The following is a 25,147-nucleotide window of genomic DNA, read 5'->3' on the forward strand; positions in this document are numbered from 1 at the left end:
ATGAAGAAAAAGTGCAAACTTTGAAGAAATTGCCTAATGATAGACATCAGCCAAATTTCCACATACTGCACTGTGGGACATGTCTACAAAACACAACATAATGCTGTGTTTATAACCACACTAGTTCTGATATTAAAAGCAGTATAACTGCATATTTGCAGCAGCTTTTCTGAACAAATTTAAATTAGCCTAGCTAGTTAACCACACAAACAGAATAATACTATCAGGCTACCTTGGAATAAACTTTAAGTTTTAGGTTGTATGTTAAAGCTGTGAGAAATTCAGTCTTTGTACTGGTGTTCAATTGTTTTGAAAAATCAATTTAGTTTTTAGTTCAAAGATTTTTTTGATGCAAGAGTTAGCATGTACAGCTACAATCATTCCTTGGCCTTTAATCACTATACTGACTGGAGTACAAGTTTACTGTACTCAAACTCCCACATTCCAGTAAACACCATTTTATTGCATTAAGTCTCCTGATACACCCTGTCTAATTGGTACTGGATAATGATGGTAAAATTTTTAATGTATGTCAATTTTCTTTAAAACAGATCCACCACAGATGAATAACGTCATACCAACATCTCCCCTCCTTCCTCAGATGGCACATCAACACTCATATCCCAGTCTGGGACAGATCACAAACCCATATGAGCAACAGCCCCCAGGCAAGGAGCTTAATAAGTATGCCTCTCTAAAGGCTGTTGGTAAGTAAGCACTACAATGCATGACTTCTCCTTTAGATCAATATGTTGCATTTGCTGGTATGCAGTTGTTTTTTTCTTAAAAAAAAAAAAAAAGAGAGAGAGAGAGAGAAAGAGAGTCTTGCTCTCCTGGACTGCTTCATTACAGAATTTGCTCATTTTACTCATTTTAATATCATATTAATTGGAAATGTATTAAAAAGACCAGAGGACTACAATTAGTGATAGGAAAACTACATGTAAGAATAGGAAACCATATGCATGTGTGTGCATGCATATACACACACACAAAAACATGCTATCCCTACTGTATACCTTTTAGTGAGTTTCACCCACGTTCAGCCCTTGTTCTTTATGCCCTTAATATGCCTACATATACATTTCAGTAGGTACTTTCCATACTTATCTGCACAAATGAGACACAAGCATCAGATTTGTTGCAAATTAAGTGTGTGTACTTTAGACATCTGCTCAGTATTTCCAAAAAGAAAACATACCTGCCTACTTCAGCAGTAACAGCTTTCATATTTTCTGTAGGATGTGTAGGTCACTTGAGAGGTACCCTGAGGCTTTAATTTTAAACAATTAGTGCATCATAAAGCTCCTAATGAACAGCCATCCCAATGGTGACCGGTTTCTAGGATTGATTAATATTATACACTGTCATTTTAAGAAAATAAGAGGACATCCTCTAAGAAACAATTTTAAGAAAGTAAAAGGACAATGGTAAGTAAAATTTCAAAATAAATTTCATAATGGAAGTGTAAGTTCATAGCACTTTTCCAGAACTGTATATACTGCTGCATATCATGCAAAGATGGAAAGCCTTTATCACCTTATGTTTCAGGCCTCTTCTACACAATAAGTAATTAAGAACTGTGAGGTCTGTTCATACACAGCTTCTCAAGAACCCTTGCTCAGCTTACATATATAGATGTTAACATCATTTTCCCATGAATGCAGAGAAGCATTGCACTGCCTATTCCCAGAAAGAGCTATTTGCAGAACAGCTGAGAACATTCTGACTTAAGAATCTAGTATCCATCATGCTATAACAATTTTTCATCACCAACTGACATTCCTTTATCTAGACTTYCGGTTAGCAGACTTCTAACAAAATGTACATTGAAGTCCCATCTCAAATGCTTGTAACTTTGCTTTAGCTTGCCATTTTTTCCCTTACAAATGGCATTTTTCAGCATGTTTATAAAAGAGATAATACCTTTCAGCTGAATTCTGAATATGGATAGTGTATCTTTATAGATCTTTCTTCAAAAGGTGATACTGTGTAATGCTGTGGTAATTATTACAGCTTTATACATTGATAACAGGTTTGTTTATTTTTCATACGCCAGCTTACTTTGGGCCAAAAAAAGGTACTTAAACATAATAAAATGAGAAATTAAACACTCAAGCCCCCCCTTCTACTCTCAACTACCCAAGAACCACTGCATGTACTTGTTTTTTGCTTTTAAACTATTAACTTAGAACTTGTTTTTTGTGAATAGACAACTGAGAAAGCAGATGTTGCAACAGCCCTGGGAACAGTTACACTAGCAGTTGTTCTGTTTTCCTGCAGCAGAACTTCTCAAGAGCTGTGTAACCCTAGCTTTAAGAGGACTTTCTTCCCCTTTAAATGACTTATCTACATTAATGAGATTAACAAGTCAGCTACAATAAGTACAGAGGGGATCAAGAACAAATTTTAAAAGCAATTTTGAMATTCAATTCCCTGACTTTTAAGAAGCTAGTAAAGTTCTGGTATTTTAGAGTGCTGTAATTATCAGGGCACAGATATCACAACTGGAAGATCACGACAACTAGAGGACTGTGAAAGAAGTATCGGGAGGGAATACTGATTTCTTAGAAATTTCAGCAGATTCAAAACCTCGGGTATGAAAAAATATTCCCTTTTAATACACTGCTCTCAATCTGAAAGATACAAAGGAGATTGAATGGGATAAAGGAAGAAAATCAAAAAAAAAAAAAAAAATCACTGCTCATCTACTTTCCGCTCCTCTACAGAGAAGAGACTCTACCTGTTGARTGCAGGTACAATGTAGAGGAACATCACAGAAATTAGTCTTACAGGGAATTTCTTTGATATCATCAGCAATGCAGTATGTAGCTAAAGTACGAAGGAATTTTTTGGTCTTTCTAGGCAATAGAGTGACGGGGAACAACAAGGATGAAAGAGTGTTCTTAGCATTTCATCTATATCTAAGTGCAAACTCATTTATAAAATTCATTTAATTAAAAATATTTCTTAGGTGTCTGAGTACAAGTTTTTACAGTAGCTTGATAGTAACAGTACAATTAAATCAACCTTGAAAGATTGTGCACTTCAGCTCCAGAAGTTCTATAATGCCTCTCAGAATCTTAAACTAAATTAAACATAACTTTCAGGGACATTTTCTTCCAGGAGGATTGCACCATCTTCCCATGCTTTTCTTTTATCAGTGAAAAATACTTCACATTTCTTTTCCTGCAGATCTACTGGTCTGAGACCATGTTAGGCTTTAGATTCAGGTGTATTTTCATAAGAAAAGTATAAAATCACCAAGTTGCTTTTTGAACTTTTCAGCAGAATACAATTAACACTTTGAAACTGTTGCACTTTTGCACCTTTCATTTGGCCATATAGAGCCACAGCTAAATACACTGTTTTTAACAGCTTTTATACTCTCAGGTCACAGTTCCTCAAACACTGTCACTTATTCTGTATATCCATAGATCACAAAGTGTTTCTTCTATGATCCCAATCTGGCTTAGGTTTGTGACCAGGTTCTCACCAACCTAACCAGACTTGCACATTGGTCAGTTCATTTCAGTTTTAAGAGAGCTGTGAGAAGAAACAGTAAGTGACCTGACATCAGCCCCACCATACAAATTTAACCTGTCAAAATTCTTTCCAGCAAACAGACACAGATCAAATTCATCATGGACTGCATCATTCACATCACAAAACCATAACATTTTTCATATGCTAAGGTTCCAAGTTGGATTTATTCATCCACATAGATAGTGGCTTGAGGATGAATGCAGTTGCCCACAAAAGTAATTGAATAAGGAATATATTTTTTATTTCTCTACGTATTTGAAGCAAAACATATCAATTTAAGTGTAGCTCACTCTACGTGATACTGTTGCTAGAAAGTTGCTAGTCTGCTGTGCTTAAATCTTTCTTTAATGGGTGAGTGGTATGGGGTGGGTAAAACATTCCTATTGGTTTGTAGCAACCAGAGTTAAAGTATATTAATATCACCCCTTATAATGTGGTCATAAGTGATAAGAAGTTTAGACAACTGAAAAAGTGATGCTTTACCACAGACAGTATTAAATTAACATGCACACAGCTGCTTCCTTCTGAACTACAGCTGTCCTAAATATTTGGTTGTCTAATTTTAGAAGTCAGCCACTCATCCTTCAGTGACTGGCTGCTGTGGAAATTCAGTTGTGGAAATCTAGTGAGCCATAGTAATCTCTGTTCTGGACCCGCATGAAATTCAGCACTGAATACTCAAGCACTTGTAAACACAAGAGGCAACAGGGCCACTGCTATTAATCTGAATTTTGTTACTGAATATAAATAATCAACATCTTGGAGTAGTGAGGCCAAGCCGAACCCTAGGAAGCGTTTTTTAAGCTTCATCATGGACCCAAATCCCATAGCTCAGCAGAGTGGAATTTGAAGTTGGACTGCTCACGCACTTATGCAATGCAACATGCGCATTGTGGAGTGTCTGCTTCAACTCAAAAGCGAAAGAGAAGACAACTGAAAAGGCCAAGACCAGTGTGCTTTATTTAAACAGTAACATTATTTTTATGTGAACCAGTTCAAACTACACAGCCAAATCCTTACACATCCAACACAACAGGACATTTTCCTCATTTCTTGTGAGGATTTTTTTTTTACTTGTTGCAGCCTCCAGAATCCACATAAAGAGTAACCAGCTCCCCACTTGTTCCAGTGGACAACAAGTTAACCATGAGCCAGCAATGTGCCACTGTGGCCAAGAAGGCCAACAGTGTCCTGGGATGCTTTTTTAGGAAGAGTGCTGCCAGCAGGTCAAGGGAGGTGATCCTGCCCCTCTACTCAGCACTGGTGAGGCCACATCTGGAGTCCTGTGTCCAGTTCTGGGCTCCCCAATATGAGAGAGACAGGGAGCTACTGGGGAGAGTCCAGTGGAGGGCTACTATGATGACTAGTGGGACTGGAGCACTTCTCTTATGAGGAAAGGCTGAGGGCTCGACCTGTCCAGCCTGGAGAAAAGAAGGCCGAGAGGGGAGATCTTATCAATGCATATAGGCATCTGAAGGGAGGGTGCAAAGAGGACAAGGCCAGACTCTCCCCAGCGGTGCCCAGCAGTAGGATGAAAGACAACAGACACAAACTGAAACACACAGAGTTTTGTCAGAACTTAAGACAAAACTTATTTACTGTGTGGGTGACAGAGTACTGGACAGAGAGGTTGTTTAGTCTCCTTCCTTGGAGATATTCAAAAGCTGTCTGGATGTGGTCCTGTGCAACATGTTCTGGGTGATCCTGCTTGAGCAGAGGGATTGGACTAGATGATCTCCAGAGGTCCCTTGAACTACAACTATTCTTTGATTCTGTGACTCTGAAGTGGCCAGTGACTTCTGGTCAAATTCAACTTTTCATCTTACTGTCTGCTAGCATCTCAATAATATGAGGACATTCTGTGCCTATCCGGTATCCACAAATGAGTGCCTGGAGTACAAGGTAAAAGCAAGCTGAGATTTGTTTACTGTATTCCTCACTGAAGCAGGGTTTCACTCTTCTCCTACTTAAACACATACAATCCCATGGAATAATCAGTAGAAGGTAAGAGGGCGTTTTAGATACAAGGCAGAACAGGCATGCCCTGAAATAATGGATGAGCAATCCAGCTCCTTGCATCTCTAACCTACCTGATTGGTGCACTCTGTTGATCCATTATTTGTCCATTTTTCCTGAGCCAGAGAATCTTTTTTTCAAAAGAGAGAAATTTCTGCCACCAAGGAATGTCCGAGACTTTATTTAAGGGAAAAAGGTTCTACAAGGTCTTACTTAAGATCAGTCCTACCAGAAGTGGTCACTGAATGTTGTGTGGCAATAAAGCACTCAGTGTTTAGATATTTCATTTTTTGGCTGCCTGAGATGATATGATCCTGGTTTCCTTTGGTGCTTTTGCAGTATTTGATTATTTATGTGAAAAGTGCAGAAAGTGTTTTTTCTGCATAAATTATTCTTATTTCCAGTTCATCAACCGTGTTTTTACTCCATGCTTAAATGGTTATTGCTCATTTAAGAAATCCTGACATGCCTAATGCTTCAAGTGGATTGAAATCATGTATCTGAACACCTTCATGAAATTCAAGTCCTAGGATATACTAAATATAAAGGTAGCTCATCACAAATTTCCATACACATCATTTAGACACTCATTCAGAAAGCATGAACAGTCCAACTTCAAATTCCACTCTCCTAAGCTTAAGCTATAAGAGATGGAATTCATGCTGTAGCTTAATAAAAATTTCCTAGGGCTCACTGTCCCGAGGTATTAGCTATTTTCATTCATTCATTTAGGACAAAGGTCTGCAAAACTGACTCAGTAACAGTTAATTTCCTTTTCTGAGTTTTAGGTAGTGCAAAATGGGCAATTTTCTTTAGAATGTAAAAGAAAAAAAAAAAAGGGAAAAGACAGACAGACAGAAAAAAGACAAGAACAAATTCCCTCAAGCTCCTACACCTGATCTTTGTAAGCCCTACAGGACTGGGGGAATGATTACTCAGCTGCTGGAGAGGTGCACCGACATGCATGCAAAGCCTGAGAATATAAGTATTTTTTATAGTTTAATACGATTTTTTATTTATTTTATAAAAATTGCTCTCCCACATGCATGCACACACAAACCTATGAGGAACTGACTGAGCATGCCTTAACAGGAAATAACTCAGCTAGCTTAAATTTTTGCCCCCCCTCCAGAAGAAAAAGAAAAAGAAAAAGAAAAAGAAAAAGAAAAAGAAAAAGAAAAAGAAAAAGAAAAAGAAAAANAAAAAGAAAAAGAAAAAGAAAAAGAAAAAGAAAAAGAAAAAGAAAAAGAAAAAGAAAAAGAAAAAGAAAAAGAAAAAGAAAAAGAAAAAGAAAAAAAGACACCCCACCATGGATAAAATTCATCCCTGAAACTAAGACCCAGAAAGCCTTCAGCAATGCTGGGAGTTGTAGTCTCCTGTAAAAATGAATCAGATCTAATTGATTGGATATAGTGAAGCAAGGAAGAGGATATCATTAGGAGCAGGCTCACCATCCAATCTCAGAGTCTATGGCTCCCAGCATTTCTTGAAGCTTACGAGTTCTTTGATCCCAAAGGAAAATGTTATACTGTTCTCCAGTTCTGCTTGCAGCTGCAAAACCCCAAAGTGAACTTCTGCAAATATGACACTCAAGGAATAAATATCTCCTGTTTTGATCACTGTTGCTATGTAGAAAACATTGTGGCTGCAAGTATGCCAAAGTATAAGCCATCTCCCTCAAAAAGGTAAAGCACGTGAGAAAGCTGTCCAGTTTGTCCTTTATACACACATAAGGATCCAAATAGGAAGGAAATTATCATAAGGTTAACCATAAAGAGTTGTCTTTGAATCACCCTGTCTAGTGTGAAATTTGGTAGTGCATGACAGGATGCCTTCTCTTAAGCCTCAGAACCTCAATTTGCATACAAATGATTCTAATTCTGTATTGATATAAGACCTGTCTTACGAGAATAAATGTGACTTTATAATTTCCTCCTAAGAAGCCAGTATTGATCTCACCAAAAGATGAGAATCTGCATTGTTCCATATTGTCCACTGTGCTCTGTCTCAGGGGCCTCTGCATAAAGACAGGAAGGGCTGGAAAGAAATATTGTGTCTGGAAAAATGCTACTGTGGAAACACACAACAGGGAAAAAGATCTGAGCATGCATTCACAGGGGATGATATAGCTAACTTTTTAGGAAGACTAGAACTACAGAGTTATTGGAGACAGTATGTTTGTTTTACTTAACTTTCCTATGCCAACCACACTGCATGTTTCTTCAGAAGGCTTAAAAAGGAATTGCTTTTACATTTCAAAGACTAAAGAAGTCTTCAGCTACTACTTCCATAAGTAGTTGTACAAAAATGGATTTAAAAAATATAAGACACAGGAATAGCTCACCGGATGTAATGCCCRGAAAACAGACACGGAATTACAGATTAAGGCATCATTTGTCATATCCAGAGGATGATTCAGTTAATGATTTCATATATCTAGAGGTATGTTCACTGTCTTGCATAATGCTAAACTAGGCAACTTGCCTGATTCTACACTGACACTATAGATCTATCTCAAGGAAATATGACATAAACGCCTGATAGTTTATTATTATTATTTTAATCCAGTGTGGCTGGAGGATCTGGAGCTTTTGAGTATTCATTTGCTAAATAAGTCTTTCATATTCTAATGCCTGCTTCTTCTTCAGGTACAGAAGAAATAATTCTAAGAAGCCTTCACTAGTAAACCTCACTTCACCAAACCCCTGCTAGTGCTGTTCTCATTTCCTAAGTAGATGAATTGCCTGCGTCACTTGATTCCAGTTATGTCTTTCTACTAAGACTCCCAAAACTTCACATCCTACCTCATTTGTGTAGACTTCCAAGACCTGCTCTTGCTCACATTGAATCATTTATTTTTTTTCTCCTTCACTGACCAAACTGGTTACTGATACCCATAGACACTCTGTCACAGGTAAATAAACCTGCTGCAGATTCTTGATCAAAACATTTCTCTACTTCAGTATACAGCACACTAAATTCTTCTTCCAGTGGACAGTTGCTATATTTTAACTATTTTATCAGTATGTTATCTACGCAAAGCCTCAGTATCCCAGAGAAGATCACTTTTGATTTCTTTTACAGCCTTTTAACAAATAACATTTTACTATACTATCTGTGGGGTGATGTTCTTTCTGGTGCTGGGGAATTATCCCGCAAGTAATCAGACATTAGAACAGCCATTGCCCATGCTATCCTTTAGCAAATGAACAGAGCTGTGAGAAGTAACTCTTTGGGGATATGTGGTTCTTAGCGGAAGCAATATCTAGGCTGCTGGGAGGAAATTACAAACAACGCTTGTTTAAAAAGCAGTAGTTTTAATACCAAAATAAGGTGCTCATAAGCACTTCCTTTTATGTTGTCTCATTTTGTCAAGCATTCAGCTTGAGAGAGAGAACAGAAATTCAGCCTTCAGGTCAATTTAGCTTAAGTTTCTCTCCAGATTTTTAATTTGCTAAGTTAAAATCATCTAGTGAATTTATTTTGACTATTTGTCATCCACTGCCTTGTTTTATCATGGATAAAAAATATTTATAAGGATCTGTCAAATTTTCAATCAATTTTTCATGACAAAACAGCAAGTTTAAAACTAGGCATCTAATTCCTGTGCTTGAAACCGACATTTCTTCCACCAAAGTTCCCTGTGATGGATTATTTTTAAACAGCTGTTATTTCTTATTATCAGCATATATATTAAAACAGCGAATGTGAAACACTCACCAATGAAGTCATAAAAGTTCAGATTATAAATGCCACTTGTTTATCTGTTTATAATTACACTTCATATAGAAATCACTCTCCCACTGAAAATCATGTTGGCTCACTGACAGCTAGTTAAATTTTAAAATCCTTATTTGAGAATGGATCAAAACAAAGTAAAACAAATTTTCTCCATGTCTGCTTTTCACAAGACACACAACATGTAGGTCTAAAATAACAGCAAGATGAGTCCAGGTGGCCTGCTAAATAACGGTAGTCTTTYAGGTTCCTCTATTGTGTTTGACTAATGATAGTATCCTTCAGAAGCAATAGGCTAACAACAACCAGCTTTATTTCCATCTATTGAGATCAGTGGTGGCCAGAGGAAAGAACCTAGTAAATCTAAATCAACCATGACTCTTTCAAACCTATTTCCACTAGTTATTAATGAATTATACACTAGAGTTTTTACAGATTAAGGACTGATTTTACTGATATGAGGACACAAATAAAGTGAAAAATATTAGTCTATGCTCAGACTATATTGCTAAGTAAAAAYTGGAGCAGGTGAACCAATACAAAACAAAGCTCAGATCAAGCAAAGCCGAAGTCTGACAATGCTTTGCAAGGTTTCACTTGCAACCTGTCTTAACCATCCTTCTCAGTAACTATTTTATTTTGCAGTGCAGACATGCTCAACATATAACCATTCTCCTCACTCTGTAGGGCAGAYTCATCTATTGGTTATTTAAAAGGAGGGACTGTTTCTAGAGAATGTGAAAACAATTGTTAATACTTGTATATAAATAGCGATATTTGGGGGTCGCAGCTATTATCTAGATTTAGTTTGAAGAATGACTTTTAAGTTCAATTATGGGGACTACACAYTGATTATTACACTGGCTGTTTTAAAACATACTCTCTTTCTTTCCTCACAGACTGTTAGCTGTGCAAATTTCACTTCACCTAATACTTCTGCTGTATGAGTTTCATACAGCTGCTCAGCATGTGATAGTCCATGATTGATTCCCAGATGTGCCTAATGATTATAGTGTACAAGTATACTGGAGATCCAAACACCCATCATAGACATTTTTCATAAAATAAACAGATTTGGAGAATCTGTTTCAAGTTCATCATCACTTTTACAAAGCTGCARTGTTTAGGAAGTATTCTACTCTTATCATATGAAGGTTAAGTTCTAAATGATTTCAAAGAGTTAACTTTGAATGAATTCTGCGAAAAAAATCTTGAAGGAATTTCCTTGAATTAAGTTAACTAGGGGCTATATAGTCTAACTAGGTGCTTTCAGGAACCCTACTTTTATTCACTGAATATTCTTTCATGCTGACAATATTCATAGAGAAATCAGGTTATAATTAACAAAATCTTGCGGCAGGATTTTTTCTTTCTAAATTGCAAAATGTGAAAATGAAAAGTGTCTTTTTAAGGAAGGGGTTTGATTTAAATTTTCACAAAAAGTGACCAAAGAGAGCAAGAAGAACGAAAGACAAGCCAGAGAGACAGAGTTCTGAAATTGCACTGTAATCAGTAGATTTAATCCAGGGCTAAATTTATGAATTTTGATTTTGAAAAACAAATTTGGTGAGAAATAGATTCCAACTCATACTTTATATCTCATAGTTCTACTGGTTATTTCTGTATTTAAATATTACTCCTTCAAAGTATATTAGAATCATCCTCCATGCAGACAACAGAGCTTTAAACTATTTTTTCACATATATTGCATTTACATTGTTTGTGGTATGAAGGTGCACACAGGCTTGGCTTGATCATTTAAAGCCGTTATGAGGATTACATTGTTGCAATGATATTTAAGTAACCAAATAATATGGTTTTTGTTCTAACCAAATTTGCAACCTCAAACCAGAGAAGCTTTGATAGTCTTAAGCTTTGGACGTGGATATATGTCCAGGTACAGTAGTGTGATTTTTTTCAAAAAACCACCCTTGTGAATCAATGAAGACCAGTAAGACAAATGAAAGGAATGAACCTCTAATTAAAAATATAATATAAATAAAAAAATAATATAAATAAACCCTTATGTATCTGCTATTACAGTTCAGTAAAGGATGTTCTAAAGAGAGTGAATACAGTTAAGAAAAAATTACACAGATAAAAGCCACAGAGATCACTCCTGCACATTTATACTATAATAACAAAGGGTTTAAGGCATGGAAAGAGGAAGAGCAATGACATGATTTGTAATGTGCACTGTTCTTCCCCTGCTACTTTTTTTGAAGGAGGRCAAGAGGAGGAAAAGAAAAGCTGAAAAAAAAATAAATCTTTCATATATTAGCTGTGCTACTACAACATCAAAATTCCCCATTAAAAAATCAGTTTCTCGCGACATAATGACAACCTTAAATTCAACTAGTAAATTCTACTGCAAGAAAGTTTGCAAAGCTTTCTAGGCTATGAAAGGTATTTGTGTAAGAAGTTCGCTTTCCCCTGCAAGAATCCCCATCATAATGGGGAAGGTAGATTTTGTAGCTGAGCTCCAACAGCCTTATGCTGTTGGTTCTCATTTTCACAAGTGATGGTTACAATTACAGTTCCTGGCAAGGAAGGTACAGGTGGGAGCTGAATACTCTAGTATGGCAGAAGCCTTATGTATGTCTGTACTATTAAATATCCGGTTAAGAATCCTTCTTYACCGACTCTTCCTAGACTGTCAAGAATGCTTTTGCTGTATGCATGGTTCTGTTCATAATAGGCTCAGCTTTGGCTTTGAGTGCTCCCAATTTGTGTGAAAATCTTATGAAACAGATTTTCTTCTGAAAGGGCAAGTCTGGCAATTGCCAGTGAACCTTTCATCTTTTCAGTCTGACACACATCTCTGATTTGACAAAAGGGTTTGGAAACCTCTGAAAATTATGCACAAATGAAAGACTTTCATAATAGAAATTCCACAAAAGTAGGAAAGTACAAGAAAAGTCTAGAATTGAATGTGTGTAAATACAGCTAGGGACATACTTTCTAATTTTCTTGCCATCACGTAATTATTCACTCTTAAAAGAGAGTCCTTCTATTAGAAAAGTACTGAAAAAGTGATCTCTTTAAAAGAAATACAACAGTTAGTTTTTAAAAAAACTTGGCTTGAATCCAGAACAGTGAGTGCTGAAAAATTGTAATAGTTAAGAAACAGATCAAATAAAAATTACTCCTGTAAAAACAGTTATTTCTATTGTTGTGACTTTTTTTTTCATTTAACTAGTGTTACTCAAAAATCCTGAAGGCCACATCYTATGTAAAGAAATAATTGTGCAAATCTGGTACATTGCCAATTGAAAGACAGAAAAACACAGCTTTCTTTTGGCATTACAGTATGTCTTTACTATGTAAGTTGCATTCAGAGACCTGAATTTGGTCTTCTGTGTCCTCATGCAGCTTTCTAAAACATTGCAAACAGGAGTATTTGTAGCYAATTCAGATACACGTTAAAGAGTTATAACCAGCAGTATACTAAACAAAACAAAAGAGTCCAATAAAAAAATATGAACACTGAAAATGAAATTTAGCACATAGAAGAATGCTAACAGTGAGGAGAAAAAACTGTTCAGAAATCAGGCTCATGACAAGAGTCATTATCCTTACCAATAAATGTGGTCCAGAATAGAACAGCTTTTCCAGTTAATGTTAAGTAAGATAAATTGACATTTTTAGAGGAAAATAAACATGTATTTTTAGATGCTGAATCACATTCCAGAGCACAGTGAAGCTTTCCTCTGTGACCCATACAATGTGCAGTGCAACTGGCCAGGACAGTCCACCTGGCTTGTGGTCCACCCCCAGGAGCTGCGTATGGCCTGGCTGAGTTGTTTAGACAATTGTTTAGTAGTGAAGTCTGTTACTGCACAGGAGTGTACAGTTACTCTGCAAAGGCAGAACTGCAAAGTCCTCCTGAAAAACCTAGGAAGCCCTGTCCTTAAACAAACAGTAAGTTCTCACCCAACAAAAAGGATTATAAACAATTTCATATTATTTCTGGTGTAAAAAAGCACTGCTGTAAATTTTTGGCACGGAGTTTTCCAAAAAAGCAAATATACTTAAGATATGGATGAAGTGGAAGAAACTTTTTAAACAAATCTCTTAATATGCTAACCTCTTTGTCTTTGGACAGTATTTTTAGAAAGCAACCCAAACCCTCATTTTCTATAATCTCTTTATGCTGTGGTAATGCTTTATTCAGAAGTAAGCATGACAGCATGACTGATTAGATAGTTTCCATTTCAAAAGCCAAGTTTTCTTGCTGTATGTAAGGTTTCCAGTAAAACTCATACTGATAAATATGTCTAAATAAGCTAAAACTAAATAAATATTTCATAGCAGAAGTTTTCATGTTTATTTGCCATTGTAGATGCCATGGAAGAACATGAGCTTAGCAGCCTCTAGGAACGAAAATAATGGAAAACCAGATTTACAGTTACAGGATAGCCACTGGCTTGCATTTTCAAAGAAACCTCAGAGATCTGAATACATAATTCTCTTAGAGTTCTTTTACAATTTCATCCATCGGTTCAAGCACAGAACTAGCAGTCTTATTTCCCTCTCAAGTTTATCATCCATTGTGTGATACTGAAATAGTAACTTAATATCTCGATACTTGAGTTTAAAATATTAAATTGCTTGAGGATATAGCAAAAATAGTGTAACCTTGATCTATCTATCTGCATATAAGAGATTTCAGGTCTCCTGAAAAAAAAAACTACAAATTTAAATTTAGTTTAACATGACGCAGCCACTGTTTTATCTCCATCTTGACAGAATCTATTCTGTAGTAGGTCAGAAATGCTCTCTCTCTCTCTTATACTCATTAGATACAAGTATTCTGCATTTCACTGGTCTCAGTGTTAGGTACAACACATGAGTAAGTGCCTGGAGTAATCTGACCAGAAGCAAACCATGACATCACTGCAGCACTCTGTAAAATTGAATTATAAATACTTGCAATTTAATACCATGTAAATCAATGCAGTCCCCATTGGACAAGCTGCTTTACATGTCCAGAGAGAAACCTGCTCAATATTACAAAGTAAATAAATGTTTTTAAAGAGAAAAAAACCCATCTTTTATGCTATGTTTTTTGAGACTTCRATAGAAGACTGCTTCTGTTTATGGACACATGGGCATTCTGATGTTCTGGGGAAATGTAACCAAATACATGAGGTAGCACTCACCATGTCTAGTGCCTGAGGAGTTAATCAAATTCTATCTCAGTATCCTCAGCCAAGCAGCAGCCTTTGCTGTCCGTGCTGGATAAAGAAAACATTACTGAGACTGGAGGCTCTAGTTACCAAGTCTAATTACATCTGTATTCTAAAACATTCCTAATATATTTCAAAAACCAGAAATATTCTCTGGCCTCTTCAGACTGGCAGAAACTGTCATAAAAGTAATCAATAAAAGAGAAGAAATGTTTGGGCCTACATACTTATGTTTCTTCATTTCTCCATGAAAGTAGAATTTATCTTACTGGAAAACAGAATGTTTCTGGAGGTGGACAAGCTTGTTTCAAACAACATCTACAGAAGAAAAGCACGTTATGATATGTCTTTTCATGCTTGGTCTCTCTCCAGATCACTATGAGAAATATGTAAATACAGTGGTAAAGCAGGCCAGGATAGGAACAACAGAGCCACAGACAGCAGGTTCTACTAAAATTATGAAATTAATTTATGTCTGGTTCTGAGCACTATGTATTTTTCTTTGCTTAATACCTCTCAGTAATAAAGAATAAAAATCATGAGAAAGAATCCACAGACATATCTTCCTTTTTTATGACTCGTCAAATAAAGACAAGCTAGCAGAATTTTGGCAAAGGAAAGGACTTAGGACAGAATTGAATGCACAGCAACTGGAATTCTGTGTTTGCAGTACTTGATATAAAAATGGAAAGGGAGGGATGCAAAAGTTATTTCATGTCTTATGCCCTTTCCTGGAATTCATGATGGCTTATAGTTGCTCTAACTTCCATGTAGCCACTTCAATGCCCCCAAGGGACAAGAACAGCTAGCGACCAACCGCAAAGGCACTATGTCACTTCCCCTTGGCCTCACCAGAATGTACAAGTGTATCATGTCATCCTGTCCACTGCTGGAGTTACATGAGCAGGGTCGTGTCTACCTTCAACACTCAGCTGTAATCTGTTTTCCAACTGCTTCTGTGCTAGGCAAATACAGAACAAATTCTGCTATGTTCTGTGATGATTGGTAAACCACTTAATTAAAAAGTGGGTCACTAGTTATCTGTTTTACTTTAACATCAGAAATGTGTTTGATTATACTATTATTTGAACATATTGTCTTAGAGAGCAAATGATGAAGCAATACACACACAGACGTGATCAACAGCACAACCAAAGCCAGTGTCTTAATAGTTCCCAGGGATAAATTATAGCGTTATCTTTGAGCGAAGATTCATTAGCCGTGGTTCTTTCCTTGAGTTTTAACTTTGACTACTTAGAAATAGAGATGCAAGGTTTTCCTAGCTTTAAGTAATTACACTAAAATCTAAGCAAAGACATAGCTTTGGAAGGGAAGTCTTATTATGAATAGTTAAAAATTACATAGACATAGCTTTACTATGACACAAAAAATAATCACAAATAGCTAATTAGCATGTTGTAGCTGTTATCTGTTTTATCAGTGTAGTCATTTCACTGCTATCTTGTTCTCAGCACTTTCATTTGCTTGCTGTTTGCATCTCCAGTGCTAAATTTGGAAGGCAATCTCTTTGTGGCTAGAATAAAGCTCTGTTATGTCATCCTTAAAATATGTCCAAATAACCGCCAGTTCTGTGAAACCTGAGTAGAGAACTGAGGTTTCCTATACATCTGTATCAATTAGCTGACTGTGAGCTCCCATTGAGCTTTGTGAGTTTTGTTCAAAACTCATTCCTCTGGGGATTCTCCTCTCTCCCTTGGGAGAGTTTTTTTTCACTACCTCGGTGCCTATTTTCACAAAATTTGCAGCACATAATTATCTTTCAGGATTCTTCACCTCTATCCTATCTGTAAGAAGTGGTCCAAGGATTCAGAACTATTTTTTGGATCAAAGATAAGAGGATTGTCAGTGTACTTTTGCTGAGGAAAGAGTGAAAAATATTGCTTCATGATTATCCAAAACCTCCTTATGGAGTTTTAATTTCCACACAGAAATACTTGTAACTGAAAAAAATTATAAGAAGATATTTTATTGTAAGTATTCTGACAGACAGAGAAAGCATCACACAATGCTAATGAACATTCACACGACCGCTTGTGCCAAAAGTGTTTATACGACCACCTTGAAGRTTACTTAACACAGGGATCAGGACAATGTTACATAGCTCTAGGGGTACTTCACAGCACAGATAGCAYACACTCAAACAAGCACACTGAGAAATCTTGTTCCTGTAACAGCCAAAGGGGCTTTTGCGACCGATTTTCAATGACATAATTTCACCCATGGTATTTAGATAGAAAGCAATTTACTAGCTTATGTAGTTTTGTTATATAATTGTGGATTAAGAACAAATACATGAAACTCTCAAGTTTGTTCATGGATGATCATCAGAAAAAGATCAAAGCTTGGCTCTGTTATTGACAGATTAAGGCAGAATGGTGAAACTTGAATTTAAAAAATGCCATTGATAGCTCTTTCATTTCTGGCCACCTAACCTGTAGGTGACTAAATTCACTGAAATTTTCCCCAACTTCTCTATTTCAAGCAGCTTAGTACCCATCTCCTTTCTAAATCAAAATAGAATTCAGGATTAAGGCAGAGGCCTGCATCTGAAGAGTCCCAGTCAGACACATTTAACAGATTGTGACAGAGCCAAGATCATAAAACAAACAGCTGTAGCCACTTTTTAAGACATCGCTGGATTCAGACATGAGTGAGTAGTGCTGTGATCAACCTTCTAGATGACAGCTCCATGGCTCTATTTTTCTTCCAACTCAGTAAGGTTTAAATCTACATCCTCTACAGTAGTCCCAACTTCTACCAGCATTGTCCCCACCTAGATTTATATCCTTGAAATAAAATTCAAAATTTATCAGACTAGGAAGCGAAAACCTCTTTTTAGCTGAATAGTTAAGGCACTTAGTTAAGAAAGAGGAGTCCTGCTTTTGATCCTCACCCTATTTCTACATTTTATCAGTTACACATTTCATTCACAGCAGGAACAAAAGCTCAAGATTTCCTCCCCGGCAAGCACCTGTTTTAAACCACATTTGGGGTTATAAAATGTTTGTATTTCAACATTTTTTCCAGGCGAAAAGCCACAACAGTAACCAAAATTGGGTTTGTATTACCTTAAAGGAGTAAAAATCTTACGAAAATATTGAAATTGAGAACATTTGTATAATTAACTGCCAAGAATGGAGGGAGGGAAACAAAGGATAGCATTCAGAATTAAAGCCCTTATTCTACCATTGCTCATTTGCCAGTTTTGCAATTCTAATTCTTTATTCCTTTTGCAAACATGACAGTGGTATCTATAAATCCTATTTTACCAATTTATATACAGAAGCCAAACGCAATAGGCACTTTACTACAGTGTCTTTCATCCGAAAACTGAGTATACTCTACAAACAGCAATTAATCTTCATAATACTTAACTACCTCCTCCAGTGTGTTAATAGCTCATTTTATAGCTGGTGAAAACCTGGGTAGCAGAAAGCCAAGTTACATATCTAAGGCCACATAATAATCCATCCTGTAACTCCAGAACATCTCTTTCTATCCTTAAAGTCCACAAAATACTTATAGTGACTAGTTAAGAAGGAAAATGAACTTTCTGAAATTCATGGGTAATTTTTAAAGTAGTTGGCATTAAAATACTGTAAATATGCTTTTATTGATAAAAAAGGAAAATGATACAAAACCATGCTCAACTTTACCTCTTCTGAATCTTTACTAGATTTGAAAATTAGAAATGACTAAAATTTTTCTGCACTACATTAGCACTAGGTTATTTGCACTGGAGCCTAGCACAGTGGTCTTGTAACAACTATAATCTAGTCAATATGTAAGAACACAGGCTGCTTCAAGACTTGTCAAAACGTTTTTTCCACAATTTGTGATTTTGTTTTATGGATGCTTTTTTGCCACATATTTGCTGAGATGGTATTTCTGCCACTCATTTTTGACATGTGTCTATGTTGAAGTATGCCCATGCATAATTAAAATATGCCCATCTTAAAGAACTTAAAACATTAGATGAAAAATACCAGTAAAACAAATGTTAGTAATTTCCACAGTGCAATCCAATGCACCACTAATGTCTCCATTGTATACTGCATTAGTGGCTGAGAACTGGATTTTGAGGGATGTACTGTATCTATAATAATCACTTACAGGTGTGTTCATGCCTCTATTTGAACCATTTAATGCCAAATTATATATATAAAAGTGGAAATTAGTAAAAGAATGACTCAATCTTGCAGAACATTCATAACTGATGTGCAAAAGCTTGCTGGGAAAACCCAGGATTAGCCATTTACACTGTTACCCCCAGGATGGAGAGGGTGTATGTCAAATTGTATAGCAGCAAAACTAAGAAAGCAGAATTCTTCCAGAAGGTTTGACGACAAAGGGCCTGCAAAGGCTGCAGAGCACAGTACACAGAGCCTGGTGCACAGCTGGAGGGGAGGGGAAGCTCTCCAGCCCAAGGGAGTGCTGCCCAAGGGAGGGAGCACTGCCCTGGCCCAGCTGGCTAGCCACACTCCTGCTCTTTGCCTCCCTCCTTTCTTGCAGTGCTTCCTTAGCCAGATTTGTTTAGCCTGCAGCTGCATTTATGGGTCCTGTGCTAAGGTCCTGTGCCAGGGGCTTCCTAACTTCTTGGAGAACTTTAAAGCACAGCATCACAATTCTGCTTGCTTATGTGTGTACTCGGGGTGGGGGGGGGAGGGAGAGGGAGAGAGACTGAGAGCAGGTATTTTCATTAATCCTGCATGTTCACAAAGAAGCTGGGCAGGATTTAGTCACTGGCTCAAGGCTACATATAGAACAACTTTAATGAGCTAAAATGTCGTTCTATGTGCTCCTCTCTTCTACTTTAAGAATGAGCAAAGAATCAAATCACACTTGCAGAGAGGGACTAAAAGATAATGAAAATTGCTATGGTCAAATGACTTCAGCTAAAACGAAAGCTGAAACACAGCTCACATATCTCACTCTTAGACTAGAAGAAAGCCTATCTACGACCTACTTTTATACTTGGCTATGAAGTTCAAACAAACAATAGAAAGTGGCCTTTTGGAAAATACAGTAATGTATCTCCAGTGAAAATGCCTATACTTGTAACTTGAAGGGTAGAAAATTTCATGTCTTTCTAACAACAAAACTTTCTAACAACTTTCTAACAACAAAAGTTAGTTGACAGTAAAATTACAAATTGTAATTTGGATTTTTTTTATTATAAAATTAGTGTATTTGGGACAAAGTGGAAATGAATTTGAAGTGCTTTTAAATTAAAAATATACTTCCAGAAGAATTTGAACTCGACTTTAAGAAAAAAGCTAAAAAAAAAAAAAAATAAAAGAAACACTCTTTACAGTCAACATCAACACGATCATCTAGGCACTATAGTACATGCATCACAGAAGTTACCAAAACAGAATTTACCAATAAACACTTAAAATACGTGGCATATTGCATGGAGTGAGAGGAAACTCACATTCCAAAAGTCTTCTGAGATCTGTTCTGCRTTCTTAACTCTAAGAGAAGTTCAGTGATATCTATATAATACAAACTTTAATACCAATTAATATTAATTTTTTATTCTAAGTAGAACTTAGAAGATTTTGCGAGTTTTGTTTTAAAGGAAAAATCAAATTATAAGTGCATTTTTATCCAGCTCCTAATAAAATTATAAGCAGAGTATAATAAAATATTATCATGCTTTACAGATCTATTTAGGGCATGAATAAAGTAGGTTTGCTTCTAAACTATATGCATCTATACTAGACTAAGTATCTRTTTTTCTGAAATGCTTTGACAACTTCCAGGGAAGGTTTCAAACAAAATTTATATATTTTCTAAATCTAATTTCAAATTTTCTAGCTCCTTAGAACTATTTTAACTGAACTTAAATTTATATAATACTAAATATTTTTTTTAGTGCCTGCCAGAATTTGACTAATTTTATAAAATTTGATTAAAATTAGTTCAACTATTTTCTAGTTTTCAAGTGTGTGAGATTGTGGAGGATAAYAGAAGATATTAAACACTTTCCTAACATATACATACATACATACATACATATACAGCCATTCCCAACTCCTCTCAACACTTTTTTCCTTGCAAGAAATATAACAGCAAAATCCCAAAGTACAATTATCCAGCCCCCTTCTAAAGTAGTCTAGAAAGTTTCTAAAATAGACTAGCCATACAACAGTGGATTAAGATATGAGACAAAGGACTTAGTCTTTCCACGGAGGATAGGAAAAGAATAGCAGCTAGAGTGCCAAGTGGTTTTGCCATAGTTTTGCAGAGCCAACAGCAATTTCACAGCTGTGAAAGCTCTAAACTTCCATGAAAAGCTGAACCAACAGTAATTTTCAGTTACCTCTGAACCCTTCAGATCAAATATATAAGCAATCTCCAGGTGTGGAGGGGAGAGGGGGACCCAAAGAAAGAGTTCACCACGTGTGCAGCTTTTTACAACTCTCTTATAAAACTAACTACTTAGGCATATATAAGAAGGTAAAAACCTGGAAAGTCTGATTTGATCAGCACAGGTACAAACAGCAGCTCTCCCGCACTACCACTGCCACRTAGAAGGTGGCCATTTACCATACCTTTGCCAGTTTTCTGCTTTACTTTCCTGATTAATATTTACAGACCAAGGCCTGGTTGTTCTCTTCAGTCTCAGCTTCCACACAATTGTTGAGAAAGTCCCTAGAAAGCCTCTTTGGATTAAATTGGTTAAAACAATTATTAATGTAACTATATTTACAGTATTAATCATTTCACTTTCTGTATGATCTTCAATAAGAAAGAAATAAACAGCTAAAAATTTTATACATAATATGGCATATGCAAGAGCAAAAGCAGCCCCACAGATGTATCACAGGCACAGTCCTCATGAGGCTGATTTCTCCTAGCTTGGTTTTCACATTAGGAGTATTGTTGATATGCAATAGTTAAGCTTATTGGATTGGAAGTGGCAATACAATTTACTTTTCTGTGAGGGCATTAATCTTAGTTCATTTGGAGGTCTGGGTAACCTATCTAGCGTCTGACAAAATTCAGAGAGCCAACACCTGATAAAAAAAAATATAATAATAATAATAAAAAGGAAATAGCTTGGGCTATTTGAGGCCTTTTTGAGTTAGGCATACATAAGATAAAAATGTCATCAAAAAAGACAGGTAATACAAGTTACTGCAATATATTTTAGCTCATTATCTACACAACTGTGCATCACAACCATTATTTTTCTAAACACAGGTCATTACTTAAGTTTTAATTGATTATCAAAGACCTTGGTTACGTGAGACAAACTGCTGCAGTGTAACTTAAGAGATCAAATTAGAAGTACAAACTTACAAATTTACTCCATGCTTACATGAGATTAGCTTAGTTTTTTAATTTTCCTATGCAAATTAAAGTAATTTAAACATGAAATAGGCAGACAAATATATCTATATTAGGAGCTAGATGATTAACTATACTGAATTTAAATTACACAAGTTAGGGTGAATTTTTGTATACAGGCATGGTCTAAGTCATAGGACAGAGAAACTTGCTCCTCTAACCAGCTGACCTCTAGCGTCTTTGATGTGAGTTTATACAATACTTGGGTGTATAGTCACAATGCCTTTTCTGCAACTATTTTTCTGAATGACCTTTTCATAGCACAGATCTTCATGAGAAATTAGCAAGAGATAGCATTTCACCCTCGTTTCTATTAAAATCATGTATAAAGCTGTTTTCCAGCGTTCCGTGAATAACAACAGATTAAGTAGGACAATTCATATTTAGAACTGTAAGAAGTTCTTACCAGGAGAAGTAAATACAAGTTCTTGATTATTCAGATCACAAATTTCTAAATGAAAAAAAAATCCTAAAACAAGAGCAAAACTTAGAAAATCTTCTTTGTAACACATTACAGGCCTATCAGCAATTGCAACTGCACATCTTGTATTGAGATTAGAACACACCATTATCTACACTGTGATTTGTTTAAAAGAGAAGATGCATTTTTTTTAATTGCACCCCTATGTTATAGAAAATAATTCACTTTCCAATTAAAAGATAAAAGAGATAGAGGGAGACAGGTAAGGCATATAAAGCCTAATTTTACAGTATAAGCTCTTTAAAAGCAATTTCAGTTCATCTGAGGGGAAACTGGTTAATGACAAATTTAAAGATTTACGAACAAAGCCCAGTTGCATAGTTATTATATAAAAATTTCCCTGAGACCATAAACAGCAACTATTATAGGTAATATTCTCCCATGTTGAGGGGCCAGGACAAGAGGGATGCAGAACTGAAACCTTGTTTTGAAGATTAATGTGCTGCTTGTAGGTAACTCACTGCCTTCACACAACGATCCAATTCACAGCTAGGGAGAAGGAGAAAATTTAGAGAGCCAAAGAATCCTCTCAGCAACGCTGAGGGAGAGAGACAAAAAGAGAGAAAATAAACAAAAACAGCGTATGAACCAGAAATCATCATCATCATCACAGAAAGAGGTGCTGAGCTGTGCAGACATCTAGATGCACAAGGCTTCAGCAGAGAAGCTTTGTGTGATGTAGCATTAATGAAAATCGATGGACCTAGCTGGGGCACACCAAAAGTCAAACCCAGGCTGACACAATCATATATTCAAAGCAGGACACTGCTGGTTAACATGTGATCAKGTTGATTAATCTACACACTTAACACTATTTTAAATCAAATTTCTAGATTTTGGAAGAGCGGAAATAAACCCTCTTCATGTATAAGACAAGCTTCTAAAAGATTGAGTTAAACTCCCCTTAAGCCCCTGCTGCACAGTCTCAAAATTTAAATGAGATGCTGCACTGCTGCAGAATGCCTATAGCTTCCTGAGGATGGTTCATATTTTTAAGCAAGGCCAAATACATACCAGCAGTAACAACCGCTAAAACTGAACAAAACCATTCACTGGAAGACACTTGCCAAGAAAACAGCAGAGAACAAAATCCTAATTTGAGAATTTTAATGCAGTATTTGTCGGCAGGGTATTGCTGTTATTTCTGAGAGGCACTAGACCCAGAAAATGATGTCAGGACCTGGAATTTAAAATTTTCATTGTCCATAAAAATCACAATGTGAATACCTAACCTTCAGCAACTCAAAGTATTTTCAGCCCCATAAAGCACCAGTGAACTTTCAACTATTTAGAAGAACAGGTCCCATTCTTCATTACAGTCTAAGCTATTTAGCAGGAAGTGCCCAATCTCTTTTCCTGTTCAACCTCACCACTGGCTGATTAAACACCCACTTCACCCTTGCACTTAAGGGGATATGCTCTGCTACAACAGGGCATTCCAGAATGCTTCTATGTTTCAGACAAAGTTTGTATACTTCTAAACACATTCTAAACTTCCCACACTGTTTGAGAGAGACAGTAATGTGATCAGCTGAATCAGGTAGCAGTGCCTTTATTTCCTGGGTATCCAAAGTTGATCACAGAGGCCCTTCTAAAAGTTGCTTTTAATTCAAAAGCAGTGCACATGAAGTAACATTCTTAGGACATTGCCTCATAATAATAAATACTAACATGACCTGAATGCTTTGGGGCAAGGACAGTCTTTTGCTAAAGGGCAACAGGTCTTGTCTACACATATGTAGTACTTAGCATAATGTCATCCAAAAAGATACAAGCAGTAGAGAGAAAATAAAGGGCATAGGGGTGGATTTCTTCTACTGATGTATCTTATAATTCTATCTGGACCACAGGTGCAACTGTACACAACCTATCATAAACTGCATGGCTTTTAGTGTTTTTTGCAACCAAATAACCTTTTCCTTATTGTCCTCTCCCCCTTTTAAATCCAAATAGCTGACAAAGTCAACGATGACTTCTACTCTAAACGCCGACATCTTGCAGAACTGGCTGCCAAGGGGAGTTTGCCACTCCATCCAGTGCGCATAGAGGAAGACAGAATATACGCATCTGACAGCAGCACAGCCAAACAGAACGGGCAAAAATCCAAAGTCACGAAGATCCACACGCACCCATTAGCTTACAATACCCATTACAAGACCTGGGATCCCAACTACCACTCTCTTAGACGGCAAGCATATACAAACAAGGGGAAGTATGGTGCAGGAGATCCAACGTTAACCGATCCACTGACAACTCGGAGTCAGCACTATTTGGGCCCACAGCCATACTTCATAACTAACAGCAAGACAGAAGTAACTGTTTGAGGTTTTTCCCTTTTTTAAAAAATGAAGCCCTTCAAAAACACACACAAACACACACACATCACAAACGAAACTGAAAGAAGCAAAAAATAAATTTAAAAATATAAAAAGAAAGAAAAAGGAAAAGGAAGGAAGGAAGGAAGGAAGGAAGGAAGGAAGGAAGAAAAAAGGAACTTCCACCTGGACATTCTTGGTATCCAGTCAACTGTAGGCCGAAGAGTGGGTTAATACCATTCAGCAATACACACTGAAGGTTGAATTATAAACTCCATTTGTATTTCACAATGGAACACAAACCCTTACGATTTTTTTTTTACTTGAAACTAAAAATCCATGATGAGAAGTAGCACAATCTATAGAAACTTTATGTCTGTTTAAACATTTACACTATGTTCCTGCCTTGAGACAGAGGAAGAAAGAGAGACAACAATATACTGCAGTATATTGCTCTAGTGAGGAATTTTGTATAAAACCTAACA

General features: G+C 36.4%; 1 protein-coding gene across 1 annotated transcript in view; it reads left to right on the plus strand.

The window, feature by feature from the left end:
• Positions 1-24,671, plus strand: part of SHISA9 (shisa family member 9) — a 188,676-nt gene extending 164,005 nt beyond the window's left edge. Inside the window, exons 3-4 of the mRNA XM_085300338.1 lie at positions 552-707; positions 24,301-24,671. Of these exons, the coding sequence (XP_085156464.1) occupies positions 552-707; positions 24,301-24,671 (527 nt within the window). The remainder of the gene's footprint in view (positions 1-551; positions 708-24,300) is intronic.
• The last annotated feature ends 476 nt before the right edge of the window (positions 24,672-25,147 follow it).

Source organism: Rhea americana, unplaced genomic scaffold (genome assembly GCF_003343005.1).
Source record: "Rhea americana isolate MKP2758 unplaced genomic scaffold, rheAme1 scaffold_10, whole genome shotgun sequence".
In the NCBI taxonomy this organism is placed as follows: Eukaryota; Metazoa; Chordata; class Aves; order Rheiformes; family Rheidae; genus Rhea; species Rhea americana.